At 39.1% G+C, this 24381-nt stretch overlaps 2 protein-coding genes across 2 annotated transcripts in view; both read left to right on the top strand.

Moving 5' to 3' along the window:
- TDP1 (tyrosyl-DNA phosphodiesterase 1) overlaps positions 1-16269 on the top strand; it is a 37324-nt gene extending 21055 nt beyond the window's left edge. The window contains exons 15-16 of the mRNA XM_085225476.1: positions 10151-10265; positions 15803-16269. Of these exons, the coding sequence (XP_085081602.1) occupies positions 10151-10265; positions 15803-15876 (189 nt within the window). The 3' untranslated portion in view covers positions 15877-16269. The remainder of the gene's footprint in view (positions 1-10150; positions 10266-15802) is intronic.
- A 4005-nt stretch (positions 16270-20274) lies between these two features.
- Positions 20275-24381, top strand: part of KCNK13 (potassium two pore domain channel subfamily K member 13) — a 61616-nt gene continuing 57509 nt past the window's right edge. Inside the window, exon 1 of the mRNA XM_085225489.1 lies at positions 20275-21419. Within this exon, the coding sequence (XP_085081615.1) occupies positions 21077-21419 (343 nt within the window). The 5' untranslated portion in view covers positions 20275-21076. The remainder of the gene's footprint in view (positions 21420-24381) is intronic.

The raw sequence follows: 24381 nt of genomic DNA on the forward strand, positions 1-24381 counted from the left end.
CTGAAGCAAAAAAATCTGATGATTTCCTACAGTAGGAAGCATTGGTGTTGATACTGTTGCACCCTAACTCCAACATCACAGGAGTAAACATTTTGTACAATTAATAACACTTTAAACATTTAATAAGGTAGTAATGAAGAGTTATGCAAAAATAATTTGTGCAAGGGCTTTTAAGTTCTGCTGACCTAAAGGGTCAAAATAACATTTAAGTAGTTGGCTGTGGTCATCTCCAGATGCTGCTGAGTAGAGAATTTATTGTAGTAGAGTAATTGTTTTTAGTGGATATATTTTTGTTGTTTTTTTTAACAACCTTTACAGATCAGATTGAGCAGTCATTTTATATGAAAGCAGTATTTCTGTTCTGAGTCTGGCTTTTTTGTTGATTACTAGCTTTTGGAAAACATACATCAAATGGGGAGAAAACAAGCAGTACTTGAGTTAACATAAATCTTTTTGCCAAGAGTTGACTGTACCTGTTTCACATCTGAGTGATCTACAAGCTTTAAGAAGAAAATACGTAACTATGAGAACATCAGGCTTACATTCCATTCTGAACCTTCAGTTCTACGTAGAATTTCTTGCACATGGAGCAGTATAGGGAGGATCACCAGAATCTCTTCCAGACGTAAAATTTATGGAAGAAAACTTGAACCTTCTTCCTCATTCCTAAAAACTAGGATCTCACTTCTGTCAGGTTTCTCTATAAATAACTCAGTTTCATTCTAGAATCAAGCTTAATTTTAATGATGAGAAATATACTTAAGGAGCATTTAATGATCAGAAAGATAAGATTCTTAAGCAGTCACAAAGTTTCAGCAATTTGAAGTTAACATGTTACCTTCTTGAAATTAGTTTGACCCACCTGCCATTAAACACCTAGAATTATGAAAGTCGTCATTCAGATGAAAATTGTTAAAGCTTTTATTTCTGCTGGCACCAGTTTTAGCAGCTGAAACAAAATGTTTTAGTCATTTGTTAAGAAACTGAGAGTTACTAAAAATAGAAGTATATTTTCATTCTTATACTGCATCAAAAGGACACTGGATTTAAGTTTCAGTCAAAGCAAAGTTTACTGATGATTAAAAACACATTTCATACTTGTTAAGCATCTGCTCCAGCCTTTAGCAGAAGCCTGTAGGCTTGTTTACACAGAAAATTCAGTTATTTCCCTACAAATCCCATGTGAACAGTAAAAAACTGTTTTGATAACTATTCATGGGTAAGCAGTTCACAATGTAGCTCAAGCCTTCTGGTCATCAGGTGGAGAGAAGAAAAAGACATTGGTTAGGACTGCTTTTCTTCTTTGCCAGACCTCTTTGTTTAGGGACTGCAGAGAATTTTGTTCCTTATGAAAGGGAGGTTGTATTGCGTTACTTTTTCACTGAAGTTTTTACAGTAGTTTGGTTGCATTCTTTGTTCACATGCATACTCTAAATTTGTTTATAAGGGGCTCTCTGGGGTTAATTTTATAATGTGTAAAAGCCATTTTTCTGCTAAATCAGTCTGTTTTTGGAGAAGATAGTCAAGGTATTCCTGTTCCTTCCGTTCCAATCCCTGCTGTGTTCAGGAGATCAGTATCTCCTGTTGCTGTATTGCTCTGTTATTTTTGCCATTAGTTGAAGTAGCAAGCAGTGTAAACCCTTCCTGCAATATGGAAGAGCCTTTGTTGAAAATTCAGTTTGGATGAGTAAATAATGGGATGTAAAATGTTTGTTTTGTAATGTTTGTAGTAGCAAAAGTGAAGAAAAAATTGTGATTTTTTTTTTTTTATGCACAGTATTTCCTAGTATGCCTCTAAGTTTGTATCAGATTGAATAGATAAGCGTAGGCTGTCCACTGAATCTTCTCCATTGCTCTGTATCTGTTGGGGCTTTCCCATATAAAACAAGCTTCAAGTCTGGGTAGTTGATCATGCTGTCTTCTCTAACACACTTGGAATTTTGTCAGTCTTACTTCAATAATGAAGTTCTAGTTCTCATCTTAGGGATGTCCACCTCTCAAGAAAAAAATTCTGTCATGAAAAAATGCAGTTTCTGTGCGTTGTTATTTCTTTTTGAAGTGGAAAATAGATGTTGTATTTAATATTGACAGCTTCAAGTGTGAAACCTGGGGGCCAGTACTCTTAATATTGAACTCACACTTGCATACTGAACGCGGACTTGAAAGTGTAAACAAGCTGTATTTTGCAGTGGGGTCGGAGTAGGTTGGAATGGAATGTGGTTGTTTGGGAACCTAAATGGCTTTGTGAAACACAGTGGCAAGATGAGTCACTGTCATGAAGTGAATAAGTATCGCTAAAAAAAAAACCCAGTAAGTTTTAACTGTAGGCATCAAGGATTTGAAACCTTGGCTGATGTGTGTTTTTTGTTTTTTTTATTGCAGTGTGAATTTATCCTTATGATGCATGCATAGCACAATCTTATATCTGAAAACCAAAAATAGTTTAATGCATGCAAGATTTTTTTTTTTCTTGAGAACTGCCAGTTGACAGTTATAGCAGCAGAGAGTTCAGTAAAAATCGCTGAAACTTTCCATGAACTGGAGCTAATATGGAGCTGTGATAGGTATTATAATTACCATGCTAACAGCCTCCACACTAGTTTGAGGTACTTCCTCAGGTATTTCTGTACAGGTTGCTGTGACTACTGTGATATGCTATTTATTAAGTGCATTTGTAATACTGTAGTAGACAGCAATGCTTTTGGTGACTTTTTTTCCTTTTATGTGGCTTCAGGAGCATTTCAAGACTCTGGTTCCACATATCTCTAAATGAGAGTTAATTTAGCATCCGTAACTTGAGATAACTTGTTCCAAGGCTGTTTTCAACTGAATCACTAGATTCTTCAGTGAATCTCATTCTTGTGATCCCAGACTGTGGAAAAGTCATTCATTTTAATGGTATCATTAACCTTTAGAGATGAGAATATTGCCTGTTGGCTCCATTCTTTGTCATCAGAGTTTATAGACATTTTGTAACTATATTAAAAAAAATAATAATAAGGCTAGCAGAAATTGAAGTACTTACTCAAAGTAAAGGAATCCAATTTCTACATATACAGTAGATCAGCACCACAATAATTACTAATACAAACCAGGCCAAGATCTTGATCTCATTGAGGACTTAAAGGATGAGCTGAGATTTGCAAAGGATGCTGATCTTGGGGTCATGGCAGCATAATTTGTCTGCTGTTTGAGACCTCTCTTAAAACTACATCTTCTGCAGGGAGGGTCAGGCTCCCAGAAGCAGAAGAGTACAGTAAAAAGCTTTACTTGAATGCTTTGCTACCTCTCCATATTGTGCTCTGGTGACAGGTACAATTGCTATCCTTGACTTAGCAGACCAGTCTATTAGAGGATTTACCCCTGGAAAGGTAAGTTGAAATCTGTCTCATCTCAAATATGACTAAGTAATAAATCAGCTTACCATGGTTAACTACATAATTGGTTGGTCCTACTATGATTGTAGCCTGTTCATGACTGTCTTCATTCCCTTCTTTGTACCATCATTGGTTCTCAGTGGATTCCTTGTGCTTTTAACTAGCTCAAACTGAAAAAAAGCAATGAAAACTTGTGCAACTTGTATTCATAAGCTCAAAAATGATCAGATGAATGCTGATGCAAGAAAGAAGGGAAAGTGAGCAGAGAGGTGAGTATAGGATAACCACGATAACTTGTAGGATATTCAAGATGATCTTTTGGTATGGTTTTGGAAGTACAGCCTATGGAAAGGGCTAATCAGAGGTTTGGAGGAAAATAGGTGTGAATGTCTAGGGCTTGGCTGTAGGAAAGGTACTATGCCTTGTACACTGTATAGCCAAGCCCCTTAGTCTTTCCCCATGCTGCTAACTCTAATGTAGCTGCTGCTGGAGGAGTTGAAGGTGCATGGCTTTGTCTTATCAAAAATACATTTGGAAACCTAGTGGCAGAAAGCAGGTGCTTATGGGGAAGAATACAATGGGTGGGCATGTATGTAGTAGCATCTCTAAAGATTTCTTGAGTTAGAGACTATGTAACTTCTTTTTAAATGCTGTAATCATCTAACATTCACAGCATGCCTAGCTGAGTTTAACAATGTCACATGAAGTATGTGTTTTGAAACTTGGTTTCATTTGATGGCTTACCCTTTTTGTATTGTAAGAGGCAATAAACACTTGATCCCTATTAATCTTTTCTATGCTGCTCTTTCTGTAGACAATCTTAATTTTTCTAGGCTTAAGAGTCCTAAACCTGCTCAATTGCTTTCTTGAGTGGAGCACTGATTGTTCTGCTTTTCTGGTGTTTTTTTTCTTCTATTTAAGTGAGAAAAAGGTGCACATAAGGTGCAGATATAAATTTGTGGCACAGTGATGTTATCAAGGTTCTTCTCTTTCATTAAGACTGCTTAGCCTGCTGTGCTTTTTACAGAATGCTGTGTAGTAAGTTAGTCTTTGTTCAACAAGTTAACAAGAAAGTTGTTCATCCAAGACTGACAAATTCTATAAATGAGAAGCAAACGTTTAATTTCTCTTCATTTTGAAGTTGATTTTGTGTTAATAGTGTGATTAAAATATATGCAATATATTAGAGTGCTTTCTCTACAGACCTTTCAATTTTTTTCCTATTTGTGTTACGGAAAAGATGCAAATGTGCAAATGTACAGGTGGCTGTACTAAAATTCATCAGTCTACGTGAGATAGTTTCATGTTTGAGTTTCAGACCTCAGAACACAACTTAATTGCAGCAGTTGTTCCTGTTTTTACTGGGAAATATCTGCAGAGACAAATATCTATACGTATTTCTCTATCATAGGGATAAATGTCTTCACTTGCATTTGAGTATCAGATAATTGCAGGTATGTAAGTTATACTGCAGAGTGCGTACATACAATAGCTTCACAAGTTAAGCAGAGTTAATTCTGCATTAAATAAGAAGCATTCCTTAGGTAACTTAGTTTGGTGTGAAGACTTCTGTTGGTTCAGTATGGTCTTAATATATTATGTACTAAAGTAGTCTAAATAAAGGTGTCAGAGGTAGAAATAGACTAACACATTTCCAGAAAACAGTTTTGTTTTAAAATTCATTTACCAGTAGAAATATGTGCAACAGAAACTGGATTATGTGTTTTGAAACAGAACAAAGGCATTCCTGCATCTCTGGAGTCTCAAAACTCTAGCTGTTGCAATGTTGTGCTGCTGATTCCTGATAGTTCTGTTTCTTCTAGCTGTTTCATGTAGTTTGATTATAGTTACTTATTTTGATAGAAGTGAGGGCTTGCCCAGCACAGATGTAATATTCTTAACCTTAAAAACTCCTTTAGCAGGGGGTGGACTTGACGATCTCTTGAGGACCTTTCTAACTCCTGCAACTGTGTGATTCTGTTTTCTGCTGAATACAGATTCAGAAGTAGATCACTTCTCTCTTGCCATCATTTGAATGCTAGTTTTTCTGTTGTCTTGTTTGTTTGTTTAAATGCTTTCAGAACTTATGCTTTGAGGCTGGGTCACAGCCTGGTGTGGTAATGTAGACTGTCAGATATGTTGGGTGGTTGTTCTCAATGCCACTGCAGCTGTCATAATTTACAGTTCTAGTGTTCAGTGAAAAATCAGCTGATGCTGACATTAGATCAAAAGCTTCTCTTGATTGAAAAGCAGCATTTACAGAATGGTCATATCCTGAGACTGGAACAGCATTTGTCTTTATCTCCATTTCTCACCTCTTACATCTTCTTTGTCACTCATGTTCAAGCTTGTTCTTTCAGCTCCTGGGGATTCCTTTCCAAAAGTTGAAATAAATTACACCTTTAATGCATAAAATATATTGAGAGAACCCATCACCTGTATGGAGTTGTTCTGGAAAGCATGTTGAAGTAATAATTTAATTAGACACTCCCAGGATATTTATAATGGAAAGGTTTTTTAATAAGTAGTTTGTCTAAAAAGTGGAGAAAGTAGAACTTTCTGCAGTCATACCTTCTATCTGGTAAGGTTGTAAGATAAACTGAGCTAGACTCATAGAATGGTATAAAAATGTTTGTGGAATTATTAAATCTTTTGAATGGCCTGTTGAAGAATGTGGTACTAGCCATGAGCTGCTGGAAATATAAACTCAAATATAGTAGTTGCTGTTAAACTGGAAGGTTACCCATTACTGCTATCTAGTGGTACTGGATGCCACAGTTATAGATGAATAATCAGCACAGACAGCTAAAAATAGTACTTCGATTCTGAAATGCCTTATTGATGGTAAATATTGGCTGCTTCATAGTTGTCTGTGGGGAGAGGATTGAGCTGAAAATGGATTTGATAGCAACCAGTCATTTTTGCTGAATTCAGAGTGAACTGAAGTAATTTCAGTCATAACTTAGAAGTAACTTGCAGATTAATGTAGTGCTACTTCACCTGCATCCAGATAAACTGAAGAGTAAAGTGTTGCACTGTGTAGAATTGATTGTGGGCAGAAAATAAATATAAAATACTGGTTCACTCACATTGTATGTGAACTTAAGGGCATTAAACCTTGCTCAGAGTGTTTGTAGAACTGTTATAAGATTTTCAAATTTAAAAGTTGTAAAGATAAAACCACATTTTGCAAGCAAAGGAGCTTTGGATGTAGGTACCCGAATTTCATTTTAGGGCTCTTGGGAATAAATGAGCTATGGCACAGTTGAATAAATGTACTTCAATATTGAGAAAAGATTTCCATGTGTTCTGGCCAGAGAATTACAGTTAGTGTCAAGTTTCTTTGTATTCCTAATTCTTTACTGCCCTGCCTAGTGAGTTTTTAAGCATTTTTGCCAGAAGGATGGCTCTTCTATTTTTACCTGTATGGGAAAAAGTAGTCCCATAATCATCCAAGTAATAAAGACAGTAGAATCATCAGCAGTCTCTAGCAGAAGTTACTTTAGCAGTGTCTAAATACATTTATGTTAATTCCCACTTTAGTAGGGTTAGCAATTTTACCTCTGTTCTGTGTGTTGCTTCTTATAATCTCTGATCTATCTTGTTTGAGTAGCAAAAACTGTCAAAGCTATTCTACTTCATTCTCCCTTTTCCCGTTCTTACCAATGCCTACTTTAACAATGTATGATGTTAAGGTAGTAATAAAATGCATGACTGTATCTTAAAGTAAGTACAAAAATACGTACTTTCCCAACTGAGAAATGCATCTCTTAGCATTTCAAAATTTACTGCTATGAGCAGCTGTGTCAGAGAACAAAATCTCGCTGTAGAAGAAAATTCTGGAAGAACAGAATTTGTCTGAGAAGGGAAATTTAGAAGGCAGCGGGTTTTTTTTTTTTTTTTTTTTCTTAAAGATCTTGCTGATTTGTTTTTGGAAACAGCGATGGAAACTGTCAGCATCCAGGAAATGCTGAAAACAGAAAAAATGTGTGAATAGTGTCAATTTCTGTGTGATCTTCTGTGTGAAGGTAGACATGAGAGCTATTTTTAAAAACAAGTGAATCTCCTCAGAGAGCCTGAATGTGAGAATGTATTCTATAACCTAGACTTTCGTTCCAGAATGTTTTTGAGGAAAACTTCTAAATAACATTTTGTTCAGTGTTTTCTGAATGGAACACTTACGTGCGTTAAATCTTGATGGATGAAGAAAGCAGTTTTGAAATGGAGTCTACTGATGATATGGGACAGCATCAGAGAAATAAGAGAGGAGGGGAAAATGTATCTGGTGACTGGAAATGGAACAAGAAAGAAGGCAACGGAGGTGTAGAACAAAACCTGAGAAGATAAAGATGTATGCTGAAGTAATAACAGGACAAAGGGGGGTTATAGAAGAAATGAAGCAGAAACAAATATTTATTTCTTTTGGGAAGTGGGGGGAGGAAAGATAACAAAAAAAAGACTAAAAATATGCTAGAATCTGTATAATGTATGTTCTGTGGTGTGTTTTCTCTTATGCTGTGTAAGAAGCACCTAATACACTCCACTTCGTAGTGGAATAGGTGTGGCATTTGTTACTGATTCTTGAGTTACATTGATAGAGATTACGAAGTATGTATGTAGAATCCAAGTAGTTGTTCTTGTACACTGTATTCTTTGGTAGCAAAGATTCTTAAAAATTCTAAATTAAGATGGTGTCAGACAAGGGTCTAATTTCAGTGCTCTTCGTCTGACATGTATATAAAGTTTATTGTAGAATAGGAGAATCAACTTGGTACACCAGGGAAGCACTGTCTACCATTCCACAGTTCTCTATCATCTCTGTGTGGAAGATGAGAAAAAAAGCTCACAGGCAGCTGGCTTTCTCCACCACCATGACTCCACTTACACAATTCCTGTGCTTTGACCTATAGCATTGTCTATTTCATGTTCTTTCCACTATATACATAAGTTATGTATATAGTAGTAGCGTGGTTACATGGCTACTTACATTTGTATATGAAGTTTCTATCAATCCCTGGGTGACTCTGGGATCATTGGTGGTAAAGGTGTACAATTGTTGCATTTTTTCTAAGTAACTCTGGATTTCATGTTTAATTATTCAATTTCAAGTCCTCATTTGTAAAGTTTTAAAAAACTTAATGTATCTATGTATTGGTATATTTTGAATGTACTGCTTGATATGAGACTAATCTCTACAAAAGGCTGTAGGTTAGTTTTAAAGAAGTTTATCAAAATTCCACTGACCTGAAAGGTATAAGAAATGTAGGTTCAAAACAGATCTTGGTTCATGTGGTCCTTGTTTATTTTTTTTCTCCTATTCTTTTGTTGGAAAGACAGTGGGTTTTAAATCTAGTCCTTGAAGTAATATACAGTATTTCTTTATGTATGGGAACTGCTGAATCACGGCCTGAACCTCTGATTGATCACCTGAGGCGAGCAATGAGTCAGCCGTGGGAGCACAGGTGAAGGCAATTCACCTGTGCTGCAGGAAGGGGTGGAGCCTGGCTCCACCTCTCCTAGACCCATTTAAGAGCTGACTACAGTGGGAAAGGATCTCTTCTGGAGATTTCCCCTCTGGAGTTTTGCAGCGAGCCCCAGACATGGATAAGCTTTCTACTCTATTCTCTTTTTGTTATTATAATCTGCTCTGCCAAACTCTCTTGTTTATTTCATAACATCTTTATATTCATTGACTATACACTTTATAACTAGAGTTTTCCTGTTACTTTCAGTCATGAAGTAAAATAAGCTTCTATACTCTCAGGGAGTGTCTTGGACTGACTTGCCGGAACTGCTGTGATATAGCTTGATGTTGTCTTTGGTAGCTCTCCCTTTTCTCTACCGCTGTTTCTTGAATATCAGGTTGAGAAGGTGAAAAGCTACTTTGTCTTCTGTGCTCTGTGTGGTCATATCAGCGTTGCTTCCTCTAAATTTATAAATATATAAAGTGTTGGGGTCATGTTGATGGGGACAGGCTCTTTTCAGTGTCGAGCAACAATACAACAAGGGGCAGCAGGCAGAAAATGAACACAAAGTTCCATACTAAAACAGGGAATAAATTCTTTACTTTTTTGTGACAGAATGCTGGAAAAGGCTGCCCAGAGAGGTGGTGTTGTCTCATTCTCTGGAGAGATTCAAGACCTGTCTGTATGCTTAGCTGTGTAACCTTCCGTAAGGAGCCTGGGTTAGCAGAGCAGTTGGACTGAGTAATCTGTAGAGGTCTCTTCAAATCCTTATTTTCTGTTTTTACAACGCTAATTATTGATGAAGTAAAAGTTTGGTATTATTTAAAAAAAAAAAAATACTGTGTGTAGATGTACTGTCAGTTCAGCCAACAGTTTTACGTGAGTAAAATGGAATTACTTAATACAACAGAATTTTCCTCCACTGAGGTGTGCTGCTGCCTGTGATGTACTAGGAAAGGAATTTGGATAGAATTCACACATAAGGCCACAACTCTATTTACCTGCTGAATGTGGAAATAAGTTGGTGGATGGGAAAGCAGCTGAGAATGTAGAGTATATCCAATTTGGGTACCTTTGGAGCCAGGCCAATTCTACTTTAAAAAAAAAAAAACACCTGCGATAATAGTGATAAGAGCAGCTGAATTCTTATGAAAAGAAGGTGCTCTAGTATGTGTTATCTCAGTAACAGAGGCAAAACTTTTTGTTTCTTAAAGTAAGTTTTGCTATTGAGAAATTTACTGTAAATTGGGTTTGTCTTTTTCTCCTAAAAAGCAATAAGTCTTTTTTTGTGTTTTCTATCCATCATAGGGATTGGACAAAGGTTACTTCCACGTGAAAGGGAAAATGCTTTCAGAAGGTAAAGATTCAGCAACATCTTTTCCTGTACCATTTGATCTGCCTCCAGAACAATATGGAAGCAAAGGTAAGGTGTGGCTTTAGAAGATAAGTAGGTGTATTATATAAGGAGTAAGCTCATCTGAGTAACTCTAAGTTGGTTTTAATGGAGTTATGTTCCAAAGCTTTATTTTAACATTATGGTGGCTTGACTTTGTGTTTGAGATGGTAGCACTACTTCATTCTGCTTTTAAAAAAAGCTTAATATTTTGGTTCTTATTTTTCTGTATTGTTATCTAGGTTATGAATTCATCTTTTTCTCATGCTGGTAGTGGCAATCATACCTGCATTGGGAGATCTTGCATCTTTTCACCTAGATTCCACAGGACTTGAGTCTACCATTGTTAAGACTTGCAGGAATATGGTGCATGTTAGTTTTGTAACTTGCAAAGATAATGTATCTGTTTTAGGAGCTTCCTGCATTCTTTTACACTTAAAGCTATTCTTAAATGTTACTCTGTCTTTCCCAGCGGAGAAACTACTGGCTTACTGAAGAAATTAAAATACAATCTACTTGCTATTGTTTTATCTAGCATAGAACACATTTAAATATCAATGTCTTTTCATGGAGGGGTGATGAAATTGTGCCTGAGTTGCTTGCTGGCAAAAGGGAAAGAATATTTTATGTATTGTAACTATTACTGACCTGACTTTCAACTCTTTCTAATTAAGTGAGTGGTTGGATATTAGCTGATGTTCCATCAAATGCAGTGAACATCTATGCTTGTGGGTAAATTTTTTAGATAGTGCCAGTTGCAGTTTGTTGTGCTTGGGGATGCATATGCAGCTGTACCTGATGGATAACTAATGCCATGCTTAAACTTTTGGAAATTTTAAAACAGATTTTTAAAAATGAGCCCATATGTATATTCTCAAATGCATGTAATGTGTAATCTCCTTTTGACAAAAACGTAGTTGTATATATTTTTTTTAAGTCCCTGCATTCAATCTACGGTGTTAGTGATCTTCATGTGTCTTTCATAAGAATGTAGAGGCTTTTTTTTCTGAATTATTTTTCAGTTCCTGCATGAAAAAAAAATCTTTAGTGAATTTGCTTGTCTGTAATCCAGCTTCTGAGTTTCAGCTTTCTCCTGTGAAATGGATGGATAGAACTCAAGTTGTCTAGGCTTTGGCAGTAGAAGCAAAGTCAGCAGCCTATAGCTTCCCACATTTTTCCCAAATATTCTGTTTCAGTTCCTCAGCCTCTTGGTGGAAAAAATGTGTAAAGAATTTCTATATTAGGGATGGACTCATAAAATAATCAGCCCTTAACAATGCAGTTATCAACTCCCTAAGTCTCTGGAGAGTAGTGTAGATTTATTTTAATGAAGTCTTGAGAAGCAGAAATGCAAGTAATTATCCTTTCCCTAAAGAAGCCATATTGACTGATCCCTGTAATTGAAAGAGAAAAGGCTCCAGGGGTTTTTCCATGAACTCAGATTGTCTAAGCATGGGAAAGCAAATTATACAAAGCTTTCATAGAATCAGAAAACTCCTGTTAGGAGCAGGAAAGAAAAGAAATGGGAAGAATAGTAAGCAGATGGTCAGGAGCAGGGCCATTTGTTTGCCATATAAAGCTCAAAGTAGAAGATAGCAATACCAGAATGCACTCTTTTTTTCCTGTTTGTAGAAATTCCAATCTTGAATGAGATATGCTTAGTGATACAGAATTGCAGAGTATAATAACATAACAGTGAAAGAAAAGCTTAGTGTGTGGAAATAATCTATTTGCAGTGGTCCTTCTTTGTCATTCTGTCAGAATGACTTAGTTATATTAATTGGTGTTCGTCAGATAGGACCTGGCTTCCAATGTGGGAATTCTTACACTCTACTAAATTCATCAAAAATCTTGAAAAACAATAAAATATTTCTCACAAGATGCAGTGATAATCTCATCAGTAAATGATGCAAATTATCTGTCTGGTTTCATCCATGATTTTAGTCTTGATCCACAGTCTTTTAAAATTTTGTTCATTAACACAATGATCTGGTGTCTGTCCTTTTCCCGTCATCTTGTGTTAGCACGAGGAAAAAAAAAATGCATAGATCTGGCTTGTCTTGTTAGTCAGACAGCAGACTTCATTCTAAAAATGAAACTTAGGCATAGCACAAAAAAAGATTTCTTAGAGAAACGATCCTGAAAACAATCTTGCTCCTCTTTTAGTGATTTGAACAAGTATTATTTGAGATCATTGTGAGGAAGATACCTTCTTGTTTTGCCTTGCCCTGTTCTTTCAGAGAAGTAGTTTAGTCTTCACTGAAATCTAATCACAGGTCACTGAAGTATGTGTTGATGTGGCTTAAGATGTTGCTTATGGAGTAATTAAAGTATATTACCTCAGTGGTGCACACGTGAAATTTTCCTGTTGCTTTCTCTTAATTTTCAGTTGTACTTCAAGCTTGCACATAGGTGCACTTTATAATAGATCTGCAGTTAAATTCCACCTGCTTGTGTCAATCTTTCATTTGATCGTAATAACATGGAATAAAATGTAACACTATTTAATGTAGCTGGTAGCAGTGTAGTTCTTTTGGATTGACGTGAGGAGTTTGTAAGATGGCTTCTCTGAAAGAAATCATATCAGAAATATTTTCATTTCACGTAGCAACTTGATTTAACTACATAGAATTTTTTTCATATAGAAATTAACAGGAAGTAATGATTGTACAGTGAACTGACCCAGTGAATCAGGGAATTTGGTTTACTTCATGCTATAGCAAGCTGCTGTGTATTTTGGCTATCTTATCTGCTTCTTTTCCTAGTGAATTGCACTTTCCAGATATGTTTGTGTGATTAGATTTCTGCTTTAGTAGTTCTACTTTCCACTTACTTGGGATTTGTTGTTTTTTTTAGGGTGAAACATTTCCAAAACATTTTTCTGTATTGCTGTTTTACTAGATTTCTGTAATAAGAGTGCGAGATTAATAAAACTGAAATCTTAGAGCTGCTTAGTACTAGAGATGTTTTGATTCAACTTGACTACCTGCTCTGTCCACTTTCTCATCTTCCCTCTCATACAAGTACGTTCTCATCACAACCGTATGAATTCATTAGTGATACTAAAGGAAAAGATCTTTCAATCTGGAGGCTACTTCATACAATTGACAGATAAACCTACAATCTGACTGTGGCCACTGTCTCTTGTTCATCAATATTTGAATTAATGTATATTGTCTACTCCACTAATGTAACAAACTCCTGATAAAAGCTACTACTCACTGTCATTGCATCTTGTTTCCCATATAATGATCAGTTAGTGTTAGTATGGGAATCTTTGAGTGAACTGAGCAAAGATTGTCTTTGTGTAAAACTAAGATTTAATATCCAAATTGTCTTGAGAGCCTTAGAAGCCAACTCAGTCTGTAGAGTTCATCTGTTCAGGCATAAATTCAAAACTTCATCTCTGGTTTCTGCAACTTTGTAAGACTTGTTGGAGTGAAAGTTGCTTGTTTTTGTTTTCCTTATTGAGTGCTCATAGTCCTGGCAATCAGAATTCTATTGTTTGGAAATATTGGAAATATATCCAACATCTATGCCTGGTCTGCCTTTTTCCCTTTCCTGAGACCTCTTAGGTACAATTTTTTTTTTCACTGAGAAGAACTGAAAGGACAAGAAAAATTGTTTTTAAGAGTCATGTCCTGCTCCCCTCAACAACAACAACAAAAAAGAGGGACAGAAAAGAGAGGTTGAAATAAATTGGCATTTTCTGCAGGAGGGATTAAGTTTGCTGTTACTAAAATGTCTATGTAGATGTCACAGTTTGAAGAGTTTGAAAACCTTGACAGTAGGACCACCTTTCTCTATATGTGACCACTTATTTCTTCAAAACTATTTTTTTCCAACTGGAGATCTTGTGAAATGTTGTGAAAGAGAATATAAGTATCCATTCCGTGTTGAGAAATGAACAAGAAATAACTCATCCAGATCTTCATTTGCACTGCAAAAGACACTTGTATGACGCTTTAAATTCTCAGAAGAGAATAACAAAGATGCTTTAATTGTACTTTTATATTTTATTCAATTGTATGTTCCTTTAATTCACAGACTTTCTGGATTTGGCTGTACATACTGTACTGCCATCTGTCATACGCCTGAGAGCATGAAGTTTTAAGATGGCTTGCATACATGCTATTGACCTACACAATATACTGTATTTGCAAAGTCCTGTGTGTTAAAACTTGCAACAGGAAAATAATCTTAGTGTACCATCGCCAGCTCATCATTTCATATTCTATAGCATTGACTCAAAATGTGTGGGGGGAGCAGGGAGGGGATTAAGAGGTTAATTAGATGTACTTGGATAAAAATGTTTTTCTTCAGGGCGCTTCTATCTTTGAATTGTTATAGTCTATTCAGTTGTGAGAGAATCTTCAGTAGTCTGCCCAAATATAACTGAAATAGTGCATTGTCTGAGATTTCAGGTAATCTTGGAGTAGCAGTGGGGTAGAAATGCCATGTTTGTTTAATTGTGAACTAGCTGTAGTGTTAGAGTTCTGCTGATTTATAAAGGATCCAAGGAAAAGCTGCATTCAGTTAGACAATAATTCCAGTAAGGTGTAGTTGAGACAAAGTAGCAGGAGTAAAAAAAAAAAACACTAGATTTCAGAGTTATGAAAGGTGAGTGTTTTGAGCACACTTGAAAAATGCATAGTGAGGCTATAAGTAGGGAATAGTTAATCTTTTTTGTTTTCTTCCGGAAAATCAGCAGATTTAATTGGGCTACAATGGGAGGTGTGCTACTCCCCAGTGTTTGTCTGATGTCTGTCTGTTTCATTCAAGAGTTATCATAAAAAGCTTGGAATTGAAATATTTGAAAAGCTTGTGATATACATCAGTAAGGAAATAGGGTCGTATGGCATTTGTGTTTATGTGGTCATTGTCTTTTTCTTGTTGCTGCTGCTCCTATTAAGTGATATAAAAAATTAAATCTTACCTGATGATAAAAATAACTATATTGTAATTTGTTTCACCAATAGTTTCGCACAAAATATCAGATTTCTAAGAAAAACAGGCTAGGATTATGTAAGATTATTCGAGGAAAAAATTCATTCTGAAAGGAAAGAGGAGATTGCTCTGTTCTAGTAAAAGTAGCCTGAGAGAAGTAGAATAATTAGCCTGACATCAGAGATCAGCAGCTTTTCTGCGACATGTATGTAGGAGGAAGAAGAGCCTAGAGCAGGCTGCAGAGCTAGCGATTGCCTCCTGCTGCTTTGCCTCTTTCCTTTCCTGAATTTTTCCTTCCCAAGATTTGGAATAGCTCCTGTATTTTGAGAAGTGGAGAGTGGGAACGGTCTGCTGCAAACCTGTTGCTCATCTGTAGATGTAACATTTTAAAAAGTGAGGTGTGAACTTGAACATTTTAGAGTTCATGCAGGGTTATTTTTAGGTATCAAAAATTAAATCTCAACTCCTTTTTTAAAAAATAAATAAATTGGTAAGTTGAAAATTTGCATGGGAACTTTTATCTCTTCTATCTTACGAAGGGAAGAGATGAAGAGGCAGGTCAAAATTCTACATTTAGGAAGTGAATTTGTCACAAGCATGTTTCTTGTTTTGGTTTACAGATCAACCGTGGATTTGGAATATTCCTTACACTAGTGCCCCTGATACACATGGAAATATGTGGGTTCCATCGTGAATGTTTCCCGTGTTCTGTGATGTTTCACTTACTGACACTGAGCCTGCAAGACTAATGCAAGACTGCTCATTTCTTTCCTAAAGCTATAATGTCTGCTAAAAAGTCTAAGTTCTAGTTGATAGGTAAATGTTGATAATGGAGAGATTCTTGAAGAATTCTTAACAATAAATGAACTTGTAACTGCATTTTTTAAAAGTAACTTTTTGTACGTTTTCTCATTAGTTCTGTTTCCAGTATACTTTTCAAGACTGAAAGTAGACTGTTCTCAGAGATTCTCTCAGTATTTTTAGCAGTAGTGGATTTAAATGTTATTGTTTTGGGAGTCTACCAGTTGGCCTCAGCACCTCTTAAAAAAAATTGTGTTAAATTTAAATAAAGTCAACCTTGTTTATATATCCTTTGTTCTGTCTTTTGTTCCATCTTCCAAGAGTATACAGTTGCTTTACTAACCATCACTTCTAGTGCAAGCTCTATTACTAGCTGGTTTTGGCTTCTTGTAGCATGTCACATCAATTATTTCCTAATCTCGTGAGGTTTTTTGTTTTTCTCCGCTTGCAGACCCAAGTATGGTCAAAAACACTAATTTAAGCAAGCTTGGGTGCTCAAAAGTAGTCTTAAATATATTATGGGATGTATGCACAACTGGTCCTGCAGCCCTAAAATCTGACTTCATTGTGCACTTTCATTCATTATTCCGTTTTGATTTTAAATGATCTGACTAGGTAAGAGTTCCACTGCCCACTGTTTTGTATTATCATTCTCCAGGGTGGTATGGGCTACAATGGGAGGTGTGCTACTCCCCAGTGTTTGCTTAATGTCTGTCTGTTTCATTCAAAAGTTATCATAAAGTAAGATGTGTTTTTTACAAAGGTGTATAGCAAATGCAATAAAGTGCTGCTTCTTCGCCATTTCATTCTGTGAGAATGAGAGATCTGAGTAGAAAAAAAAATGTATGAAGGAAACTTAAAGGCTCTTAGAAGGTAGCCTGACAATTAATAGACACTTATTCATTGTGAATAATGTTGCAATTTACTAATGCTACATCCGAGTTTATTTGGGACATATTTTTGGAGAGGCTCTGAAGCATTCCTGGTTAAATTCTAGCTGGAATTTTAGGTCTCTAGGAACTTGGCATGTTTCAACTTCAGCTTTCCAGGGCTCATCTAATCCACTATCAGAAGATCATTCTGAAGCCCTTCAATGAGAACAAAGTGATCAGTTCTGTTAGAAAACTCATGAAATCTTTTTATTGTGTGGCTGTAATCCAAAGCAACCAGAGACGGGTCCTTACCTGCATCTTGTGATACCTTAATTGTTAGCAGCCCTGAGCCAAGGGCAAGGTTCATTGCACCTCATTGTATGAACCTCATTGTATGAGCAAGGCCTTGGGCGTAGCAGCTAGGCTGGAGGAGGAAGCTGGGGGGCAGGAGGGAGAGAACACAAAGTATGCTATCTGAGGCAGACTTGTAGAAAAGAGTAAAGCCTGTTGGTTTGCTTAAGTTCACTTAACGGTATGTGGTTTAATGTTCCAAGTAGAGTTTGAGCTCGGTTGACACAGATATGCATGTATTTTGATTTTAACTTTCACTCTCCCAGAACAATAGGTAAAACTTGTTTTGAAGAAAGTGAAGTGCCAAGGTAGTCGTGTGCTTTTGCAACCAGTCCTGTGCATCCCAAACGCAACTAGGCTTGATGATAAGTTAGAAGTGAACAGAAAACTTTTCAAAATACCTTTAGCCAGAAAATACTGATCAATCAGAACAGACTTGAGAACATGTAAGTTCTCTTAAAATTGCTTTTTGGCAGACTGCTTTAAAATTCCACTTTTCCTATCACCCTAATTGTTTGTTTTGTGTATTTTTTTCCCAAAATTTTGCTGTTTTTATACAGTGGCTTTTTATTACCTTTACTGAATTCTGCCTTCTTTCGTTTCTGCTAAGGCTATTATTAGAAAGCGGGTAAGTAAGCAACTGTGAAGTGGCTTCCAAAAAAGAGCTAGTTGTTTTTGAGAAGGGTTCTTGAGGAATCTCTTGTGAGGACTATTAAATCCCTCACATCCTCTATACCAAGAGGTAATATTCAAATGCAAATATCTGCTATAGCTCTAAGCACAAATGAAAGATTATCTTCTCTAAGTGTAAAATATGATTATCCTTCCATTTTAGTAACTGATTTTAAAAAGATGGATGATGTAGTCACATTTCTCATTTCTGAAAGTCTTTTTATACAACCAGGTTGTTATGTTTACTGCTAAGCATCTGCTTTGTGAGAGATACAGATAGGTAGATAAAGGATAGGTCAATAAAGGTAAGAAGTGATGTCGTGTTCAGTAGGACTCCCCAGAAAGCAATCTCTCTGAAACTCTTAGCAATGCAACAGGCATATTGAAATGTTTAGCCTACTATATGCTAGGGTCACATATTTATGAAGGTTTTCTTTAGTTTCATATTTTTCGTTAATGTCAAGGTTTTGAAGTTTTGGAATAGGTTTTGCTCAGACTCAGAAGTAACGGAGGGAGCACTGTTTGCTTTGCTTCCCTAGCAAGGTACTTCCTTACATATAAAAATTGCATGGGAGTAAGCTGCAGCTCTTGTACAGCTTCTCCAAAGAGAAGCAGTGCATTTCAGTTAAGCTTATAACTTCTGAATGTAATGCTTAGTAAAAAAAATATTGCCACTATCAGTGAGATACAGAAACCAAATCTGTCTTGAGTCTTACCATTTAACAGTATCAACAGCCCAAGTAAATTCCTTGGGTTTTTTGTTTGTTTTTTCTCTTACTATTTACAATTATACTAAACCTCACTCCATCAATTGATTTTATCTCTAAAAGTCTGCACAGGTAAACACAATGGAACTGTGCTGGTGGTGCTGAGGTGGGAGGCAAATGTAGCACGTTTCCTGATAGCAATACCACAAATGGATATACTTAAGTTAATTACTTCAGTTTCTCAGCATGTTAATTTCGGTTTGGGGCTAATCTAATTATCATCAAGATGTTTCATCTTGTTTTTTATTTTTATCTGAAACTAAAAGATACCTTATGCCAGTGAACACATTGCATTTTTTAATTCAACTGTGCTTAAACACTCAAGGTGAGCAACTGCATGACCAACTGCATCTTTACACTGTTCCTGTTCTATTCAAATTTTTCCAGCAATGGGGAGAGTGGCTTTTTTTTTTTACAAGAAATTATTATTTAAAACAAAAGCAAATAAAATAAAGCAATAAAACCTTAATTTTAAGAATGAAAGTAAAAGAAGAAAAGGAGCTTAAAACAATAAAAGGTGTCCTACTTGTGGTATCTGTTATCCATCTTCTCATTTTCCACTTTAGGGTCCCAGTCCTGAAGCCCCATATTTGCTCAGTCCCTAGAAAGAAAATCCTTGAAAAAGCTGCTCTCTCAGGAGACTAAATCACCACACGGCCTTTGTAATGCTTTAATTTAATGATTTAACATGTTTTTATTAGATTTGACAAAACTTGCAATTTTTGATGCCCAATGATAGTAGCACACTTCATTGCCCCTCAGAAATATGCCACGTGTTCTCTACCTGTATGAATTTAATAATCTCTGTACCCAGAAGACCAACACAACGCTAACACGACACTGGATCATTCTTTGTGATTGTTCTTCCCATTCCTTTGATCAGTTGATGCTATGGATATGAGCAGGTAAAGGCTTGTGTTCCTACTGTGATTATTTAAGCTACCTCAGAAAATGGTGGATAGAAACGGGATGCTCAGTCCATTCTGCTGCCTCTGGTAGGAGAGCGCTGATGTTGGACTATCTGCTTTCTGACTGGCAGAGCAGGGCAATAAACTTCTTTTCCTCTAACAAAAGCTGTCAGTAATGTTAAAGGTACACTGGCATTTCCTACAGAAGCGTGTGGTTACCTTTTGCACTTGGTACAGTTGGGTTAGTCTGGTGTTTAGTCTTCCTCTTTTTAGCTGTTTAATGTCTTCTAGTATCGCTACTAATTTTAACTGCCAAATGCCAATGTGCTCTGAAGACTCATGAAGAGGAAAAAAAAAAAACTCAACAACCCTGCAATATAATGTGTTACATGTTGCCTATGAGCAACAATACATAGGAAAAACAAAATGGAAGTTTGGATCTCCCTCATCCTCAGCTGTTGCTGTGCTGTGCAGTGTGGCTCCTCTCTCAAAAACCAGGACCCAGGCCCAAAGTGCAAATACACCCCGGGCCCTGAGACAGATGGCAGCTTAACCGGGTGTGCCACTGCTGTTGTTAAGGGAGTTGTGAAACCACCCATATCTGAATTCCTATCGCACTTGTGCTGCAACGTAATTAGTGGGAAAGGGGGGGCAAAGAATGACGTGTTGTAGTAATATCTCACTAATTTACTTTCTAAAATAAAATACGTGCGTCTTGTCTTTCACTGGAGAGAAAATGTGGTACTATACAAATACGTTCTGCAGAGCTGAATGCTGACACCCCACCGTTCTGAGGTAGGATTCAGACCGTGGTTATTTCTACAGAAGGTTTTGATCGTGAGTGCTCCGACACCGAAAATAACGCAACTTTGCTCTGCACTTGAGTTGAAGATCCGCGTCTGTGTTCCACACACGGCTCCCTCGAAGGCTGGGCGCGGGAGAGCGCAGAGAAGTTGCTGAGGAGAGAACCTGTAACGACAGAGGCGCCCTCTTTCGGCAACGTGGAGTACTGTTTCGTGCTCTCACGGCACGAGGATACCAACTTCGGGTTGCTGTAGCAGCCCCGAGGTGCCGCGGCACTGCACGGCGCCCGCCGGAGCGCTCACACCTGCGGGCTCCTGACAGCTGCCCGCGCCCTGAGCCAGGCGGCGGCAGGGCGGGGAGGCCGCCCCCCTGCGGGCCGGAGGCCGCGGGGCAGCGACAGGTGCCGGCTCGGCGCGTGTGGGCGTCGGCCGTAGGGAGCTTCCCTCAGGAGCGCCTCGTGGAGCGCCGGGACCGAGGCGGCGGAGCGAGCGCGGTGCCGCTGCCCCCCTCCCCCGGCAGGCTAGTGGCGGGCGGGCGGGCAGGAGGCGCTTGGCGGTGTCCCTGCGCCCCTCTCCGACGCGCTCGGGGCGGGGGAACGAAGGGGATATGAAACTCGCCGCGGCCCATACGGCTCTGAGGGGCTGCGAGGTGCGGGCGGCGCCGCGATGCCCGGCGGCGGGAGGGCCCCGACGTAGCGGCGCGGTGCCGCGGGGCGGAGGATGGCGTGCGGCGGCGGCGGCTGTTGCTGCTCGGGCGCGGGGCGACTGAACGCGGACAACGCGCGGTTCCTGCTGCTGGCGGTGCTGATCGCGCTGTACATGCTGTGCGGCGCGGCCGTCTTCTCGGCCATCGAGCTGCCCGGCGAGCGGCGGGCCAAGCAGCGCTGGGAGGAGCGGCTGCAGAACTTCACCCGCCGCCACAACCTCAGCCGCGCCGAGCTCCGCGACTTCCTCCGCGAGTACGAGGAGGCGAGCGTGGCCGGCATCCGCGTCGATGACATCCGGCCCCGCTGGGACTTCACCGGCGCTTTCTACTTCGTGGGCACCGTCGTTTCCACGATCGGTGAGTGCCGGCGCGCGGCTTCTCCCCGCCGCGTGGGGGTGCGGGTCGGACGGGGCGGGCGGCGGCCGCTCCTCGGGGCTCGTGTCGGCCAACAGGTGCGTGTGCAGCGCGCCGCTCCGCCAGCGAACCGAGCGGCGTCGGGCCGAGGAGCCCCGGGGGACGGCGGGGGGGAGCGCGAAGACGCGGAAGAGGGAAGCGCGGCGGTGGAAGGGGCCGGCACCGAGCGCTGGCTGCAGGCAGAGGGGGGGCTGTCGGCAGAGGGGCTGCGTGCGGACGGCGGTAAGCGGGGCCGCCGCTTCTTGTTAATAGTATTTCCAATTCAAATCGGTTTCCCTCCACACGAGAAACGCTCTGAGGGGTGGCAGTAATTCTTCCAGCAGTCTCTGTATCCGCGTGCTCCCTGGCTGCGGGTGGGACGCCTCACCCTGCGGGGTGGGCGAGCGTTGGCCCGGCCGGGCGTTACCGCCGGGTGCTGCCCCGTGGTTCTGCTCAGCCTTCCCCAGTGCCGGGTTCCTTACAGCTGGAGGTAATTTGGTGGCGAATGGTGCAGTCGAGCTGGCTTTATGCTACCTCAGGGCATCAGGTGTGAGTGCTCTGAGTCCTCACATCTTCAGTCTGGAAGACCTCAGAAGCATCCTTACGTCTTTTGCTGAACTACTGCTTTAAAATGACTTATAACGTCAGGTGCTTGAGAACTGTGTCTGAGACATCTCCCATAAGGTTTGTTTGGTGTATGACTGAAGTGTGGTGGTGAGCCTAACGGTTTCTATTGCAATAGAATCACAGGGAACAGATCTGGGACCACACGCTCCCTGCTCCACCTCCGTTCCAAGGGGAGGCACCCATTGTGCAGTTACTTCCCCGCAGGTGTTTGAACAAGCTCGTGTTTTAGAACTTGCAATGTTGGAGATCCCACAAGGAATCAAACTCAGTGCATCGCCACCCTCATAAGAAAAACACTTTTTCCCAATATGTACCTTAGTGAAACTCAGTGATTTCCCGTGTTTTGTCTTGTTCTCTTTAAACACAGAGGATGGCTTTTTTTTTTTTTTTTTTTTTTTTTTTGTGCACAAAGGCTGTAGCAATGTCCCTTCTGCCTTTTCCCAATCCAGAGAACCACAGTATTATACAAGCACTTAGCAGTGATGCAGTTAATCATCACCTGTAATACTTGGTGCCGGTTGTTCTGAGTGTTAATATTTATTTTTTCTTGTATACAGAGATTGTTAAGGGGAGCAGAGTCTCTGTGGCCTCATTAGCTGTAATTACTTTAAGGACAAGCACCACTTAGCCACTCACACTTCCTAGTAATTCCTCTGATTTGCTGATTCCCATTGCCTACAATTTAGCACAGTGTTTCTGCAGATGATACCATGGAGAGCCATTTTCCTTCAGACTGTATATAGTCAGTACTCTGAAGTTTTACATCCTGTGTCTTCTTTTGGCCTGGCTTTGCTCTCAGTCTCACCAATGGTGTTGTTTTCCCAGTTTCATCAGTCTTTCTTAATCCTGTCAGTGCTATCTATCTTATGCATTTTCAGTCTTATCAGTGGCATCACTCTTCCTTAACCTTCTCAGAAGTGTGGCTGTTCTGTTGAGGCTGGCTGTGTGTTCCAGCACTTAGCCTGAGGCAGACAGAACTCTCTGGATGCTTACAGGACAAAGGTGATTTTGTCACTTCCCCAAGGCTGCACCACACAGGTGCTTTCTCCTGTGTGCTCTGCAAGCACGCATTTGTTTTTATTAACTGTATTGTGGGTGTTCCTAATGCTAGGCTGTGTTTTATACATCTCTGATCAACAGTGTGGCTCTCTTCTTGGCCCCTTCTGAATGGCCACATCTTCTTTCATGCCCCATTACAGTGCCTCAAAATCGATGCATGAGTCCATCTGGGACCTTGCTGGGCTGAGGGAACTGGGAGGATTCTTTCTTGTGTTTTTCAGTCTGTTCTTCCGGTGGCTACAGCCATTTCGACAGCTAAGTAACATTTAGTTTTCCGCTAAAAACGCTTTTTCAGGAATCAGTGCTGTTGTAGTACATTCCTTTTATCTTCCAGTGTTTGTATTATTTACTGGTATCAAAGATTTTGATTTAGCAGGTAAATTGTTGCAAAAGCAGCCATCTTTTATTTCTTCTATAAATTCTATATTATTTTTTTCTCATCCACCTGGTCAAAATTATTTTGTTACCGTACTGTAAATGTATTTTTTCTGCAGTGAGTAAGGAAAATCCAACCACTTTGCTATATTGCGAAAACATTGCTGAGGCATTACTTATAGCGTCAACTGCTTACTTGTACCTGAACTGCAAAGATTTATCATTGTGGGGTTTTGTCTCTGAGAGGAAAGAAAAGAGATTTGTAATATCTAAGAGGATGATACTGTCTTTTAATTAAGTCTCACATAAAATATTTCTCACCCAGATATCAGCGCACTGAGTCAGGAGTTTGAAACCAAATATAACTGACCTATATTCATTTGTCTAGAAAATACGAAACTAAACAGAGCTAGACAAATAAAAATAATTAGTTTGTTTTAGTTTAGTAATTTAAAGTTTGTTCTGTAAAAGGTTTTACTCAAGCTGTAACTCCTCTCTTTGATGTGTCTTTTGCTCAGTGTGATCCTGCATTAAGCGCTCAGATTATCCATATAGTTTAAAAAAAAGATTAGAAGTTTAGGAAGGCAGCCACCAGCACTTGCCCAACTGGGAGATGACCTGTGCTAGACAGAACCTGAAAAAGATAAAGGCAAAACCTCTACATCAATGAAGGCAGCTACCTGCTTGGAGAACCCATGTGTGTAGAGTAAATGAATCATAAAATATCCTGAACTGGAAGGGACCTACAAGGATCATTGAGTCCAATGTCTGGCTCCACACAAGCCATGTATGTTGTAGACTCTTCCATAAACCCACTTTGTTTTCCCAAGTTAGATGTGTTCCACTTCCCACATAATAAGACCAA

This window comes from Meleagris gallopavo, chromosome 5 (assembly GCF_905368555.1).
Source record: "Meleagris gallopavo chromosome 5, MGAL_WU_HG_1.1, whole genome shotgun sequence".
NCBI lineage: Eukaryota > Metazoa > Chordata > Aves > Galliformes > Phasianidae > Meleagris > Meleagris gallopavo.